The 21234-nt window shown below is 42.1% G+C and overlaps 1 protein-coding gene across 2 annotated transcripts in view; it reads right to left on the bottom strand.

Moving 5' to 3' along the window:
* The window catches only part of ccdc186 (coiled-coil domain-containing protein 186), a 106816-nt gene extending 86354 nt beyond the window's left edge, over positions 1-20462 (bottom strand). For both annotated transcript variants that reach the window (XM_080454452.1, XM_080454453.1), the window contains exons 1-4: positions 20360-20462; positions 5566-5763; positions 2112-2624; positions 152-444 (exon numbers count right to left, since the gene is read on the bottom strand). In XM_080454452.1, the coding sequence (XP_080310578.1) occupies positions 152-444; positions 2112-2624; positions 5566-5724 (965 nt within the window). In that variant the 5' untranslated portion in view covers positions 5725-5763; positions 20360-20462. The remainder of the gene's footprint in view (positions 1-151; positions 445-2111; positions 2625-5565; positions 5764-20359) is intronic.
* Positions 20463-21234: the final 772 nt, after the last annotated feature.

Below are 21234 nucleotides of genomic sequence, written 5' to 3'. Positions count from 1 at the left end.
GCTTGTAGATCTACTATTTTCCGTGCGATACTGACATAACATGAAGTGTAAAATCTGGCATTCATTTATGAAAAGAAAAAAACATTAAAAGATGCAACATGGACACACAAGGTTTATTCTTCTCATCTGTGCAGTGCAACCCCCTCCTCACCTCTTGATAGCCTTCTCCTGCTGCGCGTACTTGTGCTGGGCGCACTTCTCAAAGACCACCATGGAGCCCTCCTGGTCCTCCAGAGGCAGACCGTTGACGGGGGGCTGCCGCCCGTGGTGCCCGTGCTGCCCGGCGCGGCAGCCCAGCAGCTCGGACTCCAGCTCGTCCAGCAGAGACTCCTGGGAGGCACAGCGCTGGATCTGAGACATGAGCTTGCGGCTGCAGTCCGTGTCGTACGGGCTGCTGGACGAGCAGCTGCTGTTCCGCAGGGCGCCAGAGGTGGAGGTCGGCGTCTACAGCAGGGTTGTAATAGTAAAAAATAAAATAATTTTTTTTTTTAGTTAAAGCTGTAACTTTCCTCTCCTAGCCCGGATTTGAACCCGTTTTCCTGTGCATGTGCTGTTTTTGTATTTTTTACCATTGAGGTAATTTAGCGTGCCTGCTTGCTCAAGGGATACATTGAATCTTGACCATCAGGTCAAAATTCGTGTCAGATCCTGTGCCTAGGTGAGACATGACCTTTGACACGATCTAAATGTCTCAATAGAAGAGCGGGGAGACAAAATACAACCACCCCAATTGTATAAGTTATAATGTATTAACATAGCCTGGCTCCAGCCCCTGAATCGCTAGCCTCGCATTCAGGGTCTGGTGAGTGGTGATGCTGTAGAAAGGCAGGGTTTTCTCGGTTGGAAATCTAACCGGCCCAGTGAAACTAAGTGAAAATCAGGCTGAGCGTCAGGCTAGTACTAATATACTCTACCATACAACTTGGACAAGATGACATGTTAATTAATAAATAATAAGATAAATAATAAATGAAGCATAGCGTTAGTTCATGCAGGACACGGAAGTCTTGCACGCCAAAGCTGTAATCAGCTGTCAGTCAGCTGATGTGAACATCAGCTTTATATTCCCCATTCACAGCCTCTGCTGGTCATTACGTCACACAGTCATACTCCAATCACAGCTCACGCATTAGCAAAGAGATTCCTTTAAATACGGTTCGTATTCACTAGGTCTCTGCTGGTCTTGCTGCCTGACCACTTCTGCTAGCTGCCTCCTCCATCCCAGCCTCCACCTTTTGATTAGAGTCTGGCATAGGCTCAAATACCTGTCATTATCATTTATATCTGCCAATTCAAACTAATATGTCAATGTATTGCTTATTGTTTGATATTGTATCCCTATGGGGGTTTTGCTTAGCATTCCCTGATTTTGCTTAGCATGCTGCTTCGACAAAATTCAGCGGAGCCTTTAACACCAAGCTTAACTGTATTCCATTTGTTGCAATAAATGGTTAAATCTACTTTGACGTGAGTGTTTCTGATTGAATGAAGCTTTATCAGACCAAACTATAATTAAATGAAACTGTGTAGTGTTTACAAAACTAAGGATAGTTTTAGTCTGTGTCAGTTTAATTCATAGATTAAGACTAACATGTTGGCGGTATTTCTGGGTACAATGTCTATGGCTATCGATTCTCTGTCTACACAATATAAAATAAAGTGTGCAGAACATTAGCTATGTCTAGTTTGTCAACCTGTGGATATTTAGAACAAAATGATATATTTCTAATCAAGTCAATAACAGCAGGATAAGTGCCCTGTTCTTCCAGAAATGGGGTTAATAAATAATACTGCTCCAAAGTGACGCTGCCAGTGGTATCTACTGTATGTGGACGTAAACAAATTTTCCGGTCGTCTATTTAGAAAGAGAACGTGACGTCACCCCATTGAAAGTAAACCTCCCAAATTGGCGCCACCTGTCCATTGAAATCAATGTACATGAATTTTTAACAATGAATTTTCAAAACTGTGTTTTTTATGAGCAAAATGTTAATTATATCCAAACATTTTCTAAAACATTTGATTCATTCCAAACTTAACAGTTTTTATATATTTTTTATATTTCCAGGAATGTCATGACCGTGGGAACCCTGTAAAATGTAAATACTAACCTTGGTCTGCGGGCTGGACGCCACTCCGGTGTCTGACCCGGGGGTGGAGGGCCCGTTGGAGATCCCCGAGGTGGAGGTGGAGTTAGTGGGCGAGTGTTCAGGCGAGGGGGAAGAAGAAGAAGAAGATGGCGGCTGGGTGGTGGCGGCCGTTCCACGGTCGCTTGCTAGCGACGGCTCCGCGGCACATTGGTCAACTAAGCGTAGCGGCTGCAGTGCAGCGGTGCAGGGAGGGTCTTGAACCATCCCTAGAGTCAGTGAGCTTTCTAACGTCCCTTCCAGAACTGACGGCGACGAGCTCTCCACCACCTCGTCCGGCATGCTGGCGGCGACGGCTACGACGGGCGCCGGCGGTAGGTGGTCTTCGACCGACACTTTACCGCCGTCTTTACCGTCGTCTTCTTCTTCGAGAGTCAAACCCCGGCCCTCTGCCTCCGCCCGACTCAGACTCGGTGCTCGTGGCGATTCCGTCCGGGTTTCCGTTCCGCTCGTGACCTCGGTGGCTTCACTGTTGACCTGTAGACGGGGTGCGATAGTAAATCAAACTAATCAATTAATATGTTTATAAAAAAATATCGATAATGTTAACACATTGACCGCCAGAGGTTAATCTCATAATGTACTCACCAGTGCCAACGTTTTATTGTTGTTTTTTGTTTTTTTCACGTCGCCATAGACCTCGTTAAAATCCTTAAGATTGAGCTGTGCACTGTTTGTATACATCGCGGAGATCTCCCTGCGTCTACCAGTGAAAACCATGTGTCAAACGGAGCCGCCATGTTGTAGTTAGAACGGTTTATGTTAAAGGTTTAATGACATTCACTTTTACACCACATTCAAAGTCTTTGTCCTGGTCCTTCAAAAGTGTACAAAAAGTTTTAAGTGAAAATTCAATTCCAGTGATCCATGGCAGGTGTTTTTCTCTCACATTTCTAAAGCCTTTTCAACTGCAATGAAAAAAGAAATCTTTGCCTGCGGGTGTCACTGGTGAGGGATTTTGCCTGTCAATCATCGCCTCTGCTCCGCCCCCCCCCAAAGGAAAGGATAGGGGAGGGGAGGGGCGAGGAGGAGAGTGGGCGGGATTAATCGACTGTGACCTCACTGTCGAAGGGCCAAGCTCAGATTACTTTTCAGCCTAGTTATTCAGAAAACCCCAGACCACAGAAAATCCACTGAATGTTCTAAGTTCAGGTTTTTTGGGTGTAATTGAAGTCATAAAACCCCAAATAAAACATTGAAAATAAAAAAAGTGAAAATGAATGTCATGATACCTTTAACACATTTACCGCCGGGCCCGTAGTTCTACGGGCCGTTAAATCCAACGGTTAAGCGCCAATCCCGTAGCCTACGGGCTGTGGTGCTTTTTCCTTTTTTTCGAAATTTTTTTTTTTTTTAATTTTCTAGGGGGACCATTTTCAGTGTAACACCACCCGATCGGACCGGAAGTGCGATCACGTTTTTTGTTTCCCGTCTGTCTCCATTCTAAGTCGTACACATAAACCCCTGTAAAAGCTGTACAGGACATGTAGTTTTTCATCCTCGCATTTCCCATGTTAACTTAAACGATCAGAACTCAAACATGGCGGCTCCGTTTGACACGCGGTCTCGACGAGTAGACACCAGGACATGTGCCCGTTGTTTACAAACATTGGATCGGGCAATCTAAAGGATTTTAACGGGGCCTATGGCGACCTGAAAAAAACAAAAAACAACAATAAAACCTTGGCACTGGTGAGTACATTATGAGATTAGCCCTTGGCGGTGGATGTGTTAAACAGTGATCAGCGAGGAGAAAAACTACAATCGAAGAAAATAGCGTTTTAGTGTGCGCTTTAGAATGGAGGCCGACGGGATCGGCAAAACGTGATCCCGAATAATTCCGTTTCCGGTGGTGTTACAATGAAATGTGCCGTATAGAAAATTGACTTTTTTTTTTTTTTTCAGAAAAAAAAGGAAAAAGCACCACAGCCCGTAGGCTACAGGATCGGCGCTTTACGGTTGGATTTATCGGCCCGTAGGCTACGGGCCTGGCGGTGGTAGTGTTAATGAAATAATCGATCATTATCTGAAAATATAGGTATTATAGGTCATAGGTAATTATTATAGGTAAATATAGATAGGTAAATAGAAAAAAATATGAAAACATAATTTTTGTAAATAGTGGATCTACAATCTCACACTATTTTCAAAATGTTTGCATGACACTGGTGTGCGACAAAGTATAAAATAATGCTTACGATGTTTATCAATTCATTGATACATAAAAAAGTTGTTTTAAAAGAATACAAATATTTCTCGGTTATATTCAATGAATCAATCAAGTAATGGATAGAATGAATAATAATCACTATGAAATTAATGGAGAGTTGCAGCCATATTGACCTGTGCACAATTTAGCCCCGTTTGGAACCTCACCCTCCACGATAGCTCCGACTTGAGGTCCCGCTTATAGGCTACCGGCAGAGTGTGACACCGGCGAACGGTAGCCAACAGTACCGATTTTTACCTTTTTCCGCACATCGTATCCAAAACGTAAAGGTAGTCCTCACTGCTCTCAGATGTTTGAAATTTTAGCGCTCAAGAAAATTTAAGCGATGCGTTGAAACAAGCGTTTAAATCGTTTTTTTCCCGCTGCAGCGGAAACGGGAGCAGTACTGACAACTGCGGACGTGGGTTGGCTCTGCCGGCAGCCTATGAAGCGAAACCTCATCTTGAAGCTATAGCGGATGGAGAGGTTTTGAAAGTGTTATGTTATTCATTTATGCAAGTTATTTGTCATATCTGCCCTGTGCAACTTCAGTTCACGAAGACTAAAAGCCAAACAGAAATGTACTTTTGTATTCATAATGTTCAACGGCAGAAACGCAACAAAATTGTTAACCCATTAAGACTGGGAACGCATCTGTGTCATTTTGAGATTTCTTTGGCTATTCAAAAATAGCAGATATACAAGCTCATAGCGCGGCACCGAGGGCCGCGCTATGAGCTTGTAGATCTGCTATTTTTTTTTTTTATCGTGAACATTTGTGCAAATCTTTGAATATATATATATTTCTAAAGCAAACATTTGTAACTCAAATCTTTGCTTCTGGGGGATTCTACAAATGTCTTCTAAAATAACAGTTTTTTGAAAAAAGTTATGATGCTATAATCAGCGGTTCTCCTTTTTCAACTTTTTCATGTCAAGGACCCCCAAAATGATATGTATTTGGCCGCGGACCCCCCATCTCAAAATATGTTGTTCCAGGGACCCCCAGAAACAAAGATTTGGGTTAAAAATGTTCGCTTTAAAAATATATATATTCAAAGATTTGCACAAATTTTCCACGATTTGTCAAATAAATAGCCAAAGAAATCTTGATACCAATGCGTTCCCGGTCTTAATGGGTTAATCGCAATTATGTGAGCGACAATGAATTCATCGTCAAGTAAAATGTCATAATGGTGACAGCCCTACCTGTGCAGCACGTTGCTCTGGGTCCTCCTTCTCTGCCTCGTCATCTCCACTGTCCAGACAGATGTCCTCTTCTTCCTCCTCCTCTTCTTCATGTGTGTGAGACGTGGTGTCCGGCTCCTCCTCCAACACAGAGCTCCTCTCTGTGGAGCCCTCCATCATGACGGCGTATAGCGGCCAGGGACCTTCTCACCTCCACATCTGATAGACAACAAGGAGAAGAACAACTTAGACCTATTAGGGGTCTTCAACATGGGGGTCCGGGACCCCCTAGGAAAGGGGTTCCCAAACTTTTTAACTCGAGATCCTAAAAGAGAAATTTGATGTCTCCCCGGGTCCCAAACTAGTGGGAAAGCTCAAAACACGTCACAAAATGTGATGTGTTGTGAGCTTGTAGATCAGCTTTTTTAACTACTTCTTAAAAAGAGTTTTAATTTATTTTAGGGAATTTTGTTTTTTTACGATTAAGGAAATGCACTTGAAAAAAAAAATACTTTTCTTTTTAATTCATGAAAAATGAAGATTTTTTTGAAAATCTTTTAATTACATAATTAGATAACGGAAAAAAATGATTATTTACTCGCCATAAAAATGGGTCCGCGTCTCCACGACCCACAAATGGGTCCTGACCCACTGTTTGGTAAACAGTGCCCTAGGGGGTCCTCAGTGTTACTACCGGGGGTGCCGACAAATCTTTGTGTGGTAGCAACTTTTTCTTTGTTTTACATTAACCACTTGAACCCTAGAATCCCTATTGTGGTGGAAGCATTTGAAAAACAGCCGATCTACAAGCTTACGAAAGTGGTCCTCAGTGTGAGGGCAGAGGGGAAAGGGGGGCCGATCACTAAGCATACGATCACATTTCAACCAACCTTGGCAATTACCGCGACACTATTCAGACCCTGCCTGATTATAAACCTAATAAAATGGCTGGAGGAATGCTTGCAAAATGATCCCATAAATTAATTAATGAATTAATTGATGGATGGATGAAATGGTCTGATCCAAAGCCCCTCCCGTTTTCAGTTCTGGTTCAATGAAACGCTGCTGCAACAACAAACACCACATCCTTGACGATTCCTCAAGCCAAGGCTGGACTGCCCAGAAAGCAGAGAGCTGCTTCAACAACTAGGCCTGTCACAATACCAGCAAGGCTCTTTGTTTATTCAAATCTTATCCCCCCGGCAGCAGCTCATAAATGTTTCGGCCCACCCGGCCTTCCTCAGCGTATGATCATCATCGTCTAATCCCAATTATTGTCGGACGGACGGACAGACAAATAAAAGTACGCGAAAAGGGCAGTTTATGCTTGGTTGCGCGTCACGTGTCACGTGCTGAAAATAGCCGATCTACAAGCTCACACCGCGTATTTTCACCATGCAGCCAAGAATAAATCAGGCATTGCGACGCCATCATGGCCTGCCAAAATACATTTTAGTCTACTAAATCAAGTCAAATGTGAAAAACTAGACTAAAAACATTTCAGATGACTAAAATAGGACAAAAGGCTATGACTAAAACTAAATCAAAATGTGCTGTCAAGCTGAACACTGCAATCAGTATTGGTAGTGGACTTTGGACTAGTATTTTACCCCTGCTTTATTATTATTTGTTTTTTTACAGCAACCCAACTACTGCTGCAATCATATTGGGTCACAACAATAATCACACAAAAACCGAAATGTGTGAGATCCTGGCGATTATGCCGAGTAAAGAGAACGTGCCAATGTTTGCAGACGGAAATAAGCACCTCAGCTGCAGTGGTGGAAAAAGTACTATGTGTAATGTTTTACTTGAGTAAAAGTATAATGCAATGTAGAAATACTCTGTTACAAGTAAAAGGCCTGTGTTCAAAATGTTACTTGAGTAAAAGTGCAAAAGTATTGGCATCAAAATATACTTAAAGTACCAAAAGTAAAAAAAGATGTTTGAAAATAGCAGATCTACAAGCTCACAACGCGTTGCGATGTGACGCGTTGTGAGCTTGTAGATCTGCTATTTTCAAACAGCCTAGGTATAAAAAAGGGCTGAAGTAGTTAATATATGTGTTATAATTATTATATTATAAAATATTATATATAATATATGTATATCTGAAAAGTAACTAGTAACTAAAGTTTTAAACTAATTGTAGTGGAGTAAAAGTACAACTTTTGCCTTTGAGATGTAGTGGAGTAGAAGTAAAAGCACTGAAAATTGGAAATACTACAGTAAAGTAAAAATCCTCAAAATTACTTTTTCTTTGGGTACTTATTAAGTACAGTACTTGAGTAAATGTACTTAGTTACTTTACGCCACTGCTCAGCTGTTACAGACTTCCAATTATCCATGTCTTCTACAAAGTAAAAATCTGTTATTCATTTATCCATTAGGGGTGGGACGATATATCGATATCGCGATATATCGCGATACTTTCTCCCGTGATAACTAATCGATATACTGCCGAAAAATATCGATATTATTATTTTTTTTGTTTGTTTGTGATACGTTGTTTTTCCTACTCTGTATTTGTGTAATGATGATTTTGAACTGTTTGGTGCTATTTTATGTGTTTATGAATTGAATACAAGGACTATCGTGATACATCGTTGGTGAAATTTCATGCAATATATCGTGATATCGCAATATATCGTGATATATCGTTGGTGAAATTTCTTGCAATATATATTGAATATCGTGATATCACAATATATCGAATATCGTCGAATATCGTGATATATATTGTTATCGTGGGCCTAATATCGTGATATATATATCGTATCGTGAGGTACCCATATCGTCCCACCCCTATTATCCATGTATAACTCTGAGTGTGTGCAGTTGGAACCAGGGTCTAACACGATACAGGACAAACAAGCGCAACAATGACAGTGAGTCAGAGGAGAGATGGAATCATTGCTTTTGGTTGATGGATACAAACATGACTGGTTAGCATTAATTAGCCTGTGTAGCGCTGCTCTGACCTTTGATGGAAGCAGACCTATGTCTCGAATATCCTCTGTGTTGTATGTGTGGCACAGTACTGACCACAGACTGTAAAAACAAATATGGACGAAGGGAACAGTGACTTTCTACAGACCCGTTTTGAACACACTTTTTCTGCTAATTCAAATCCACTATTTTGGAATGTCCTGTCCCCGAAAAGCAACCGGATAACGAATGCTATTGGCTGGGTCACTTCGTGCCGTGCCGCACATCTGCTGACCGTGGGTAGCTACCTGGGACGTAAGTCGGGGCTTGATCAACCCCGGCTGGGTCACCTGGGCGAGGGTGTATGTATGTTTTTGCGAGACCTGAAACACCTGTTGACCCCAGGCTACAACACTGATGATACGTCCCAGGTGCATCCATGTGATGTTTTTTCGTTATGGTACCATTTCTGTCTACTCACTCTGTGTCTCAGACGAGGGCTGTGGACAGTTTAGAAACCTGCCTACCAGTGACATCATCGGTAGGCAGGTTTGGTCATTTAACCCATGAAAACCAGGAAAACATCTGTCATTTTAGATTGTAGTATAGCAAGATAGCAACATACATTTTTCAGAAAACTCTTAGAACAGTGGTTTAGGACAATGGTTCTAAAAAATAGCAGATATACAAGCTCACAGCGCGTCATTTCGTGCCGCGCTGCGAGCTTGTACATACAAAATATTTAAAGTGTTTGAAATATATATTTTTTTTTTACACAAATCTTCTCTACTTGGGGTTCCTGGCAAAAAAACATTTTCAGATTGGGGTCTGCGGCCTTGGCACAAAAACGTTTGAGAACTACTGATTTAGAAGGCATTTGTAGAATCGGCCTCATTACATGTCTTAATGGGTTAAAAAGATATGTTCGCTTTTATTTATTATTAACCCATTGAGACCGGGAAGGTATCTGTGTCATTTTAAGATTTCTTTGGCTATTAAAAAATAGCAGATATTCGAGCTTGTATATCTGCATTTATTTATTCTTAAACACGAAAAAAAATGCAAATCTTTGAATATATATATTTTTAAAGTGAACATTTTTAACTCAAATCTTTGCTTCTGGGGATTCTACAAATGTCTTCTAAATCCTAACTTTTTTTTTTTTTTTATAATCAGTGGTTCTCAAACTTTTTTCATGTCAAGGACCCCCAAAATTATATGTATTTGTCCACCGACGCTCCTCTTAAAATATTTTTTTCCAGGGACCCCCTCCAGAAGCAAAGAATTGAGTTAAAAATGTATATTATATATTCAAAGATTTGCACACATTTTCACGATTTCTTTTTCAAAAATAGCAGATCTACAAGCTCATAGCCGCGCTATGAGCTTGTAGATCTGCTATTTTTGAATAGCCAAAAGAAATCTAAAGTGACACAGATGCGTTCCCGGTCTGAATGGGTTAAACAACAATTCCTTGTATTCCACGCTAACTTTCCAGGAAGAGAAAGGCTGTATAGTTTCTATTAGCTTGGAATCCCCACTGATGATGTCACTGGTAGGCAGGTTTCTGAACTGTCCATGCAAAAGATCATTGCAAATCTCTCAAATACTTGCGTTCAGGTGATTATGTAATGTGAAGAGTGACAGTCTTGACAACAGCCAGATACAATTCACACAGCGGCAAAGGTCAGATCCTTCAGTTTCTCACACACACACACACACACACACACACACACACACACATTTGTATTACTATACTAGTGAGTACATTAACATTTTAGGCCGACAATTTTATGAATTGCCCATTCTTACAATTCTTTGGATATTTTTAACTGTAAGCTAGCCAAAAAATAGCTGATCTACAAGCTCGCAAGCTTGTAGCAATTTTTCGGTGCATGACACTGGCATGCAGCTATGTATAAATCGTGTTTTACTGTAATTCCAACCCCCTAAACCTAACCCCTAAATGTCTAATCCTAACCTGAATCTTTCTATAATTGTAAATATAACTCAAAAAATTTATTTTCAACCATAAAACAACAATTTTTCTTGTGAGGACCAGGAAAACAGTTCCTCACAACAGCCATTTCTCATATTCTACCATTCTTGTGAGGACATTTGGTCCTCCTCACAAGTATAGTCACACGCACACATTTGGTCCTCCACACACACACACACACACACACACACACACACACACACACACACACACACACACACACACACACACACACACACACACACACACACACACACACACACACACACACACACACACACACACACACACACACACACACACACACACACACACACACACAGAGAGAGAGTGCGGCGCTGTCTGACATAGATGCAAATGTGATGAAATTCTAGTTGCGCCTGCTGTGTTGTGTGAAAGTCAGTCTTGGTGGGTGTGTGTTGCAGGGCAGCGACACACCCACCCCTAGGCACTCTGATACTCACTACCTATCTATCTCTGGTCCATTCAGAGAAAATCTCAGCTTGTTGCTATGACGTGTGTGAGTGTGAGTGTGAGAGTGTGTGTATGTGTATGTGTATGTGTATGTGTATGTGTATGTGTATGTGTATGTGTGTGTGTGTGTGTGTGTGTGTGTGTGTGTGCATGCTTTGATCAGAGCACTATAAATCCAGATTCAATCAACACGTGAACCTCCTTCAGCTGGCATGGATAACGTTACAGTTCAAAGTCTCAACAGTGCTTGAATGTTAAACTATATTGAATCAAGAAACTACCATGATCAGGCATTGTAAAGTAAGGCTTGCTGAGCCATGTAACCCGTAGGGCAGGAGCCTATCTCCTGTTTCTGTAGTGTGAGGCGGCTTGATGTACAAGTACTCCCCCTGGACATGATGCTAGTATGTCACAGGGACTTACCCCCAATCCAACTCTTGATGCTGAGTGCCAAGCAGGAAGGCATTGGGTCCCGTTTTTATAGTCTTTGGTATGACCACACTGTCATACCAATGGCGACATCAGGAGCACATGGCAGGCGGTACACACCTTGACAGACTGCAAAACAAGAACCAGAAGCGAGGTGAACCCGCCTGCCTCCCTCCCCAACGAACTGAACACTTTCTACGGCCGGTTTGAGATCAGCCCCAACCGCGCCAGCCAAGCGGGGCCATCAGCAGCACCAGCAGAGGAGAACCCTCTAACCATCTCGGAGAGAGAAGTGCGTACAGCCTTCGCACGGGTCAACATCCACAAGGCAGCCGGACCTGATGGGATTCCAGGCCGGGTCCTTAAAGCATGTGCAGACCAGCTGGCGGGTGTCTTCGCTGACATCTTTAACCTCTCCCTCTCCCAGGCTGTGGTCCCTGCAGGGTTCAAAATGTCAACCATTGTGCCCATTCCCAAGAAGGCCAAAGTGACATGCCTGAACGACTGGAGACCTGTCGCTCTCACCCCGATCGTCAGCAAGTGCTTCGAGAAACTGGTGAGGGAATACATCAGCTCCACGCTACCTGCCTCGCTGGATCCGTGGCAGTATGCATACCGCAAAAACAGATCCACCGACAACGCTATTGCCATGGCTCTCCACACCGTCCTCTCGCACATGGACAACAAGCTGCTGAAGGACAAATATGTACGTATGCTGTTCGTGGACTACAGCTCAGCATTCAACACCATTGTCCCAGCAATACTTGACAAAAAGCTCAGAGACCTAGGGCTACACCCAAGCATGTGCGACTGGATACAGGACTTCTTGTCCAACCGACATCAGGTGGTGAGAATGGGCAGCATCACATCCGACCCCCTGACCCTCAACACCGGAGCACCCCAGGGATGCGTGCTGAGCCCTCTCCTCTACTCCCTGTACACGTATGACTGCATAGCCACACATGTCTCCAACACCATCATAAAGTACGCGGACGACACGACAGTGATAGGCCGAATCGTCAACAACGACGAGTCTGACTATAGAGAGGAGATCAACTCACTGGCACTCTGGTGCCGGGAGAACAACCTCTCTCTTAACGTCGACAAGACCAAAGAACTGATCGTGGACTTCAGGAGGCCGCGGAGAGACCATGCGCCCATCCTCATCGACGGTGCTGCAGTGGAAAGGGTCAGCGAGTTCAAGTTCCTCGGAGTACACATCGAGGAGGACCTCAAATGGGAGACGCACACACGTGAGGAAAAAGGCTCAGCAGCGACTGTACTGGCTCCGCCGCCTGAAGAAGCTTGGAGTAGGACATCGCATCCTCAGGCTGTATTACAACAGTTCTGTTGAAGGCATCCTAACAGGCTGTGTCACGGCCTGGTACAGGAACTGCACTGCCCGAGAAAAGATCAGCCTACAGCGAGTAGTGCGATCGGCAGAGCGGATAATGGGAATCGAGCTCCCAGCGTTCCAGGAACTGTACAAAAAGCGGTGCGTGGTCAAAGCCAAGCGCATCATCAAGGACAAGCACCACCCAAGTCACAGACTGTTCAAACCCCTACAACGACCGCGACCGGGCAAGGGGCTCTACCGCAGTATCAAGAGTTCCACCACCAGGTACTGGTGCAGTTTTAATCCGGCTGCTGTCAGAATGCTGAATGGGGCATAAGCCTGAATGAGGCATAGGCCTTGTTCAGCAGCCTGACAACAGGCGGTGCAGACTTTTCTGGCTCTTCCTGAACACACCTGTGGATTATACCAGGGACAATGACTTGGACTTAGCTCCCCCTCGGACACACCTGTGGACTACACCAGGTACAAATGACTTTTTGTTGCACTCCCTCATGGAGCTACTTGCGGATTATACTAGGGTCAGTCCACCCTAGGTGGACACGCACTGACCTTTTGCACCTTAATCCCATGTATAACGCACTGACTTTTTTTGTCTTTCTTATTGTGCTCTTTTCCTCTAAGCACCTTAACGTCCATATGTATATCATGCACAGTATAAGTATAACATGCACAGTATACATACATTGCTGCTATGCTCAGGCCAGAGATGGGGACTCGAGTTAGGGACTCGGACTCGAGTCGCACTCGAGTGGCCAAAAACAAGACTCTCGACTCGACTCTGACTCGCCCCTCAAAGACTTGAGACTTGACTCGACTCGAGCCTCAAAGACTTGAGACTTGACTCGACTCGAGCCTCAAAGACTCGTGGACAATCTTTATTTTATGTTTATTTTTTGGACAAATAAATGAATGAAATGCCCAAAAAACTTCCACTCCCCTGTCCCCCCCCCGCAAAGAAACCTCCGCTCCAGTGCGCGCTGCGCGGAGCCGGATTCAGTCAAGCTGTTTCATGCTGCTCATTAACCTAAACATGGAGAGGCGAGCGCAACAGCTGCTATGTGTGTGGCCGCCGCGGCCTTTCATCATAAAGTTTAAATATAAAAACTTCGAAATTAAACAAATATGTTTAGCTCAGAATCAGCTATATAACCTCAGTTATCTTGGCATATGCTTACATTTTTTATAAGATGGTCGGATCATCTGTGACAGCACGTTTAGGAAACATCGGATTTTCATTTCGTTAAACCCAGCTGGGTGAATATTCAACACTTCACCACGGTAAACGCTACGCTCATGTAATGTTCACTGCATAAAAGCTGTGGTTCTCAAACCTTTTCAGGCCCCAAAAGAATCATATTTGAACTGGGGATCCACATTTAGACAGTTTTTTGGTGCGCAACACAGCCCTCGTTTAAGTGAATTGCTTTCACCTGCTCTGCTGTTGGACTGCTGTGCGGAGTAGAGTGTGCGCAACAGGGCATATCTCCGCCAAGCCAGGGTGACCTACCCAGGCCCATGAAATTCATATGCAGGCATAGTAGCCAATTAGAATGAAATCTGCAAAAACTGACTCATATACTGATACAGAACCATATTGGCTATATATTATCGCTGTCGGGTGGAAATCTTGTATGTTCCTTTTTTATTATTATTTAAAAACAATTAAAAATCATGAAAATAGCCAATCTACAAGCTGTAATTATTAATAATTAAGAAATACTATATTTTAAAGAGTGAAAAATCAACTAAAGTCATTATTAGTGCAAGTTCAATCACATTTCATTTGAATGAAAATAAATTGTGGGGAAAATACATAAAATCTCTAATCTGTGAATCTAATGTGATTTATTATGACCTGTCTATACTTTAACATCTATGCCCCCCCCCATTTTTTTTTTTTTTTAAAAGACTTTAAAAAGACTCGAGACTTGACTCGGACTCGACCCTCAAAGACTTGACTCGGACTCGACTCGACTCAACCCTCAAAGACTTGAGACTCGACTCGACTCGAGCCTCAAAGACTTGAGACTCGACTCGACTCGAGCCTCAAAGACCCGAGACTTGACTCGGACTCGACTCGACTCAACCCTCAAAGACTTGAGACTTGACTCGACTCGAGCCTCAAAGACTTGAGACTTGACTCGGACTCGAGCTCAGAGACTCGTGGACATCTCTGGCTCAGGCACCTTAGTTTTTTTTAAGGTTTTTATTATCTCAGGTACTTTGTAAATATGTAGATATCTTGTCTGGCCTTCTGTTGCTCTCTTGTTTTGATCTCCTTCCCACTTGCCCCCCACCCCCTCTTCTTTCTATGGAAACTAACGTTGCGATGGGAACGATGTACAAAAACGAATTTCACCCACTTTTTTACCTTGTAAACCTGTGATGTGACAATAAAACTGATTCTGACCTGGCCGGGGATTGAACCCCGACCTCCCAATCTCGAACCACAAGGCCACTGAGCTCACTGATAACAGGCATTGTAAAGCTACTTTAAATCTCTTTACGCAGGTAAAGTCAGGTAAATAACCAGTAGAAATAGAAAGCACCTAGTGTATAATTGTATTATTGCTATTGCAACCTCTGTATTCCCCCATGCATAGTATGTCATTTTGCCCTGTGTTTGTTTACATAACAAAACAATATATAAAAAATGTTACGCATAATTTCCCTCTATGCCAACAGTCATCATCAGCCTAGCCCAAAAAAATCCCTGTCTACCAAAACACCAAAATACAGCAAGAGGGTGTTTCTGCAGGTCAACACCACAGGCAGTCTGGCGTTTTTTTGTATTAAAGAATTATTACATCCAGACAGACATCAGGAATCCCCCCTCAAATATCAAATCTTTAAATACTCACATATGTTCCTCTTGTTCATCCTCTTATTCATCCACAAACAATAAAAATAAATAACATAGACATAGGTGTACTATTTTCCATACACTACTGTCAAAGATCTAGGAGGTGCCAAGGTGTTTCTTTTATTCTCACCTTATGCAGAGTTCAAGACCTTTTAAAAGGGATAGTTCACCCAAAAACTAACTGTGTTCTATCAAATAGTCACCCCATGGAGACTTGATGGGTATTTTGTTTTTTGTCGCATTCCTAAGCCAATAATTTGATGACCAGCGGACCGGTAGGCAGCAGTTCCGGTAGGAGACACAAAGGAGTCTCTTTGTGTCTCCTACCGGAACCGATGCCGTCATCAAATTATTGGTTTAGGAATGCGACAAAAACAAAAAAATATCCATGAATTCAAGTCTCCATGGGGGGCACGGTGGCGCAGTCGGTAGCGCTGTCGCCTCACAGCTAGAAGGTCCTGGGTTCGATTCCCGCAGGGGACGCTGTGGGCGCTGGGGGCGTGTTCTCTCCTCCGCGTCATCAGTGCCCACACCCTAGGTGGGGTTAGCGAAAGGGCCTTTCTGTGTGGAGTTTGCATGTTCTCCCCGTGTCTCCTAGGGTAGGTACCCTCACAAAAAACATGCAGTAATCCTGGTCACTATACTGCCTCCCCCTGGCCAGCCGGGGCGCCTGATGGAGGGGAAGGGAACTGGTTGGAATAACGTGTTCCTTCCACGCGCTACGTCCTACCAGGGAAACTCTCCCCTGTCAGGTGATAAGAAGGTCAGTTGGTTCTCATGCATTGAAGGAGGCATGAGCTCGGCCCTGGCCTCCCTCGGTTCGCAGAGGGAAGGTAGTGCCCAGGATTACACGTTTAGGCATTGGCACTAGGGTGAAAAAATAGGGGTTACAAAATCGTGGGATAAAAATTTAAAAGAAAAAAAAAAGTCTCCATGGGGTGACTAATCGATAGAAAAAAAGTAATTTTGGGGGTGAACTATCCCTTTAAGACTGGTCAGTATCTGGTTGACCCAGATACCTGAGGACCTGAGGCCGATTCTACAAATGCCTTCTAAATCAGTAGTTTGCACACTTTCAAGATTTTGCAAAAAAATATCAAAAATAGCGGATGTACAAGCTTTCGTGACGCGCTGCGAGCTTGTACATCTGCTATTTTTGATTAGAAAATCGGGATTGTTTGAACTTGACCAATATTTGGCATATGGTTTTCCAAAGTGTTGCCAATACAACACATATTAATCCACCAAAAGAAATCATGTTTTTTCCTTCTCAATGTTCTCTCTGAACATGATCTGTTATTCATTTCAATAATTGAAACCAATTCCTTCCGTGTTGGCCCATACTCCTCTACATCTATCTCATTTCATATTTCCCGAATATGGGGATTTTTTTTTTTTTCGTTTTTTTTATGTTTATTTGACAGGGACAATACAAAAAACAATGTATCAAGTTATAAAAACAAACAAAATATATATATTTTTATTGGATCCGAGCACTTGATACATTGTATTACATTTTTGTATTGTCCCTGTCAAATAAACATAACAAAATTAAAAGTATAATAATAATAATATTAGGGCCAATTTTTAAGACCAATATAAAAAAAATATTTCTGAGGAATGTTAACAGCCCTAGGACATTCAGTTGTGCTAACTGTGTTACACCATCTCAACACATGTTTAACTGGAAGCTTGTTTTGAGAGATAAGAAAAGCTCCGTCTTGCATTTCATAAGATATACTTCTCCAATAGATGTTTTTTTTATATGCATATTTCACTTTCTTCCTCATTTAACCCTTCATATTGAGTCATGCCCCCATTTACTTCCTCATTAACCCATTAGGACCGGGAACGCATCTGTGTGTCATTTTTAGATGTCTTTGGCTATTCAAAAATAACAGATCTACAAGCTCATAGATTTTTTTTAAAAAATCGTAGAAATGTGTGCAAATCTTTGAATATATATATATATATATATATATATATATACAGTTTTAACTCAAATCTTTGTTTCTGGGGGGTCCCTGGAACGAAATATTTTGAGATGGGGGTCCGCGGCCAAATACACATCATTTTGGGGGTCCTTGACATTAAAAAAGTGTGAGAACCACTGATATTATTATAGCAACATAAGTTTTTTCAAAAAACTGTTACGATTTAGAAGACATTTGCAGAATCCCCAGAACCAAAGATTTGAGTTAAAATGTTTGCTTTGAAAAATATATATTCAAAGATATGCACAAATATTCACGATAAAAAAAAATATGCAGATCTACAAGCTCATAGCGCGGTACTCGTGCCGCGCTATGAGCTTGTATATCTGCTATTTTTGAATAGCCAAAGCATAAGATAATGGTTAAAATCGAAAATGACAGATGCTTTCCTGGTCTTAACCGGTTTAAATCATAGAATGCTGGTATAGAGAGGGACATGATCGAAGCCATGATTAAAGTTCAACTTCACACAGAAGTACACGTGCTTGTTTTATGGTTTACCTTTCCGCCTCACCTCAAAATAGATCAGACACCTACCTAGAGAGGAATTCTTGTAACTGGAAGCACTTGGCTTGAACCTACCAACTACAGTAAGCTAGTAAACTGTCCATTTCCTTGTGCAGGAAACCGCTGTGTCAGCAGCTTTACAGCTAATCATCATTGCATCATCAAGGCCCTTGAATTAACTTCTGACAGAATGTATTGGAATGAGGCCCGTCTCATAGTACTTCCCTGATAGTACACACGGAAACAGAAATAACAAATAGGCTACAGGGGTCTTCAACAAGGGGGTCCTCAAGAGTTAATACAGGGGGGGAGGGGGGCGCCAACTAAGTCTTTGGCAGGCCACATCTTTGCCCACGACGTTGTGGGCTTGTAGATCGGCTATATTCGGCAAAGAGGTTTGGTGTAGGAGGGGAAAAGAGCAGAGCAAGTACATGCTTTCTACATATTGAGGGTTTAAGTGGTTTAACTGTCTGAAAATACACATTAACATGACTTCAACACAACGCTACACAACGATAGTGTTGTCAAACAACTACAGTATGAAGCTATCTATGAAATTTATGAAAAAAGTTGAATCTGCAACACAAATTTATACAATAGGGAGAGTCCCAGGACCCTGCTTCATCTCTCTCTCTCCAACACTGAAGACCCCTGGGCTACAAGGTGCTTACAAAGTCAAGTAGCAGCCAATTATATGAAACATTGTTATGTATCTGTAAACAACACGAAACAATTGTAACTAGAGATGTATCGAAACCATTTCCTCCTTCCCGAGTACAAATGGAACCATGAGGGTCATTTGGTATTATTTGTACACTCTCAGAGTTATGGTGCAGCTACAAGTTAGTAAAATAAACGTGTGTAGTATATATGTATTATATGTGAATAGTACAGTAAGAGTACAAAACAGTTACAGCTCGACTGAATCATCCAAGATATGACTTTAAATGATCCATCATCATGTGATAAATTAGGTGATATCGGATTGGCATAGACTAGCATACATCACCGATACCAGCATTTTAGGCTGTATCCAGTGGTGGAAAGTAACTAAGTACATTTATTTTCAAAAGGTTTTTATACATTTTATACATAATGATAGGTTGTGAAACGGCATAAACGGCATAATGCATGAGTACCTTGACTCTTGGTACTTTAAGTATCTTGATGCCAACACCTTTGTACTTTTTGTTTACCGGACTTGTACTTGTAACAGGAGTGTTTCTACATTGCAGTATTGATACTTTTACTTAAGTAAAGACGTTTAGTACTTTTTCCCACCAGTGGCTAACGATATGAATGTGACCTTAACAACTGTTATGATGGGAAACACTTGTCAGATAACTGCTTTAGTTACTAACTTACTAGTTACTTTGTAGATTTGAACTAATATTACAAAACATACATCAACCACTTCAGCCTCATTTAAACTTTGGCCATATTAAAAATTGTGATGAAACATTGTGATTAGACATTATAGTGATGAATGAATCTGATGTGTTCATCATACAAGCTGGTCAGCATGCATGTCATGAATATGCTGTCACTTTAGCTAGCATGAAGCTGCTGCTAACTGCATCATAGTCACATAGTGTCACTGTCCACTCATTTAAATAAACACTGTTATTACTGTGGAAATGTCCTTTTAACGGCAACACACACACACACACACACACACACACACACACACACACACACAGTGTCACTGTCCCCTAAATACACATTATTATCACACTGTGGAAATGTCCTTTAAACGACCACACACACACACACACACACACACACACACACACACACACACACACACACACACACACACAGTGTCACTGTACCCTAAATACAGTCCATTATCATCACTGTGAAAATGTCCTTTAAACGAACACACACACACACACACACACACACACACACACACACACACACACACACACACACACACACAGTGTCACTGTCCCCTAAATACACACTATTATCACACTGAAAATGTCCTTTGACAACACACACGCGCGCGCGCGCACACACACACACACACACACACACACACACACACACACACACACACACAGTGTGTAGAGTGACGTTAGCTAAGCTCTATCAGCAGCAGTGTTAGCATTGTTGTGGCAATTAGCTTGACAGCTAAATCAGCTGTGTGATATTATTGTTGTTATAAAGTGTATGTGTGTGTGTGTGTGACGAGAGGACATGCGACATGATGAATAAACACGTCGTTAAAGTGTGTGTGCGTGTGTGTGTGCGTGACCCACCGTGCGCGTCAGCTCCATAGACAGTAGGTGGGTAGATAAGCAGACAGACAGAGATGTTGTGTTTGAACCAGAGAACACTCACATACTATTTACACCTGACACGTCAAACACGCACTACGCGTAGATACAACTTCCGGTAAGAGGATTTCAAAATAAGACCGAGTTTCAATAGAATAAAGAAAATACGGAAGTTTGAAAATATATATCTAAATTCCATTAAAAATACATTGAAAAAACTTTAGAAGTGGTGAAAATAGCAGATCTACAAGCTTCTGTAGAAAATGTACAGTTACTTTCCACCCCTGATAATACAGAGAACAGTGGAGACAAGCTCAGCCTTGAGCGTCAAATTAATCTTTTATTTTGAATGTCCGTTTCCGGTATCATACTCTTGTTTCGTATCTGTGATCACAGCTGTTTCGTCACAACTGTGACATGGGACTCGCTCTTTCCTTGGTGATTCGCCCAGGTGGGCGTGGTTATATGCCTAAACCTAACCCTAACCTCAGAAAAGATGCCTTTAATATATATAAGATAGACGATCTACAAGCTCACAACGAGCTTGAAGATCAGATATTTTCTCTACTTTTTTTAATGTGTTACTTTTAATGAAATTTAGATTTATTTTTTAGAGGGAATAAAAGAAAAATAAAATCATTTGAAATATATATATATATATATATTTCTTAAACGAAAAGTTTAAAAAAAAAGGATATTTACTTCGCCACTCGCCAGCCATAAAAATGGGTCCGCGACGCACACTGTTTGGGAACCACTACCTTAACCTAACCCTAAAACCACGCCTACCTGGGCGATACACCTGGAAAAGAGAGAGTCCGACTGTGACACATCAACAAACATGGCCGCTGCCTCAT

This window comes from Gymnoscopelus braueri (genome assembly GCF_963280865.1).
Source record: "Gymnoscopelus braueri genome assembly, chromosome: 17".
NCBI lineage: Eukaryota > Metazoa > Chordata > Actinopteri > Myctophiformes > Myctophidae > Gymnoscopelus > Gymnoscopelus braueri.
Note: the sequence above shows the minus strand (reverse complement) of the source record. Positions and strands in the feature narration are given on the sequence as shown.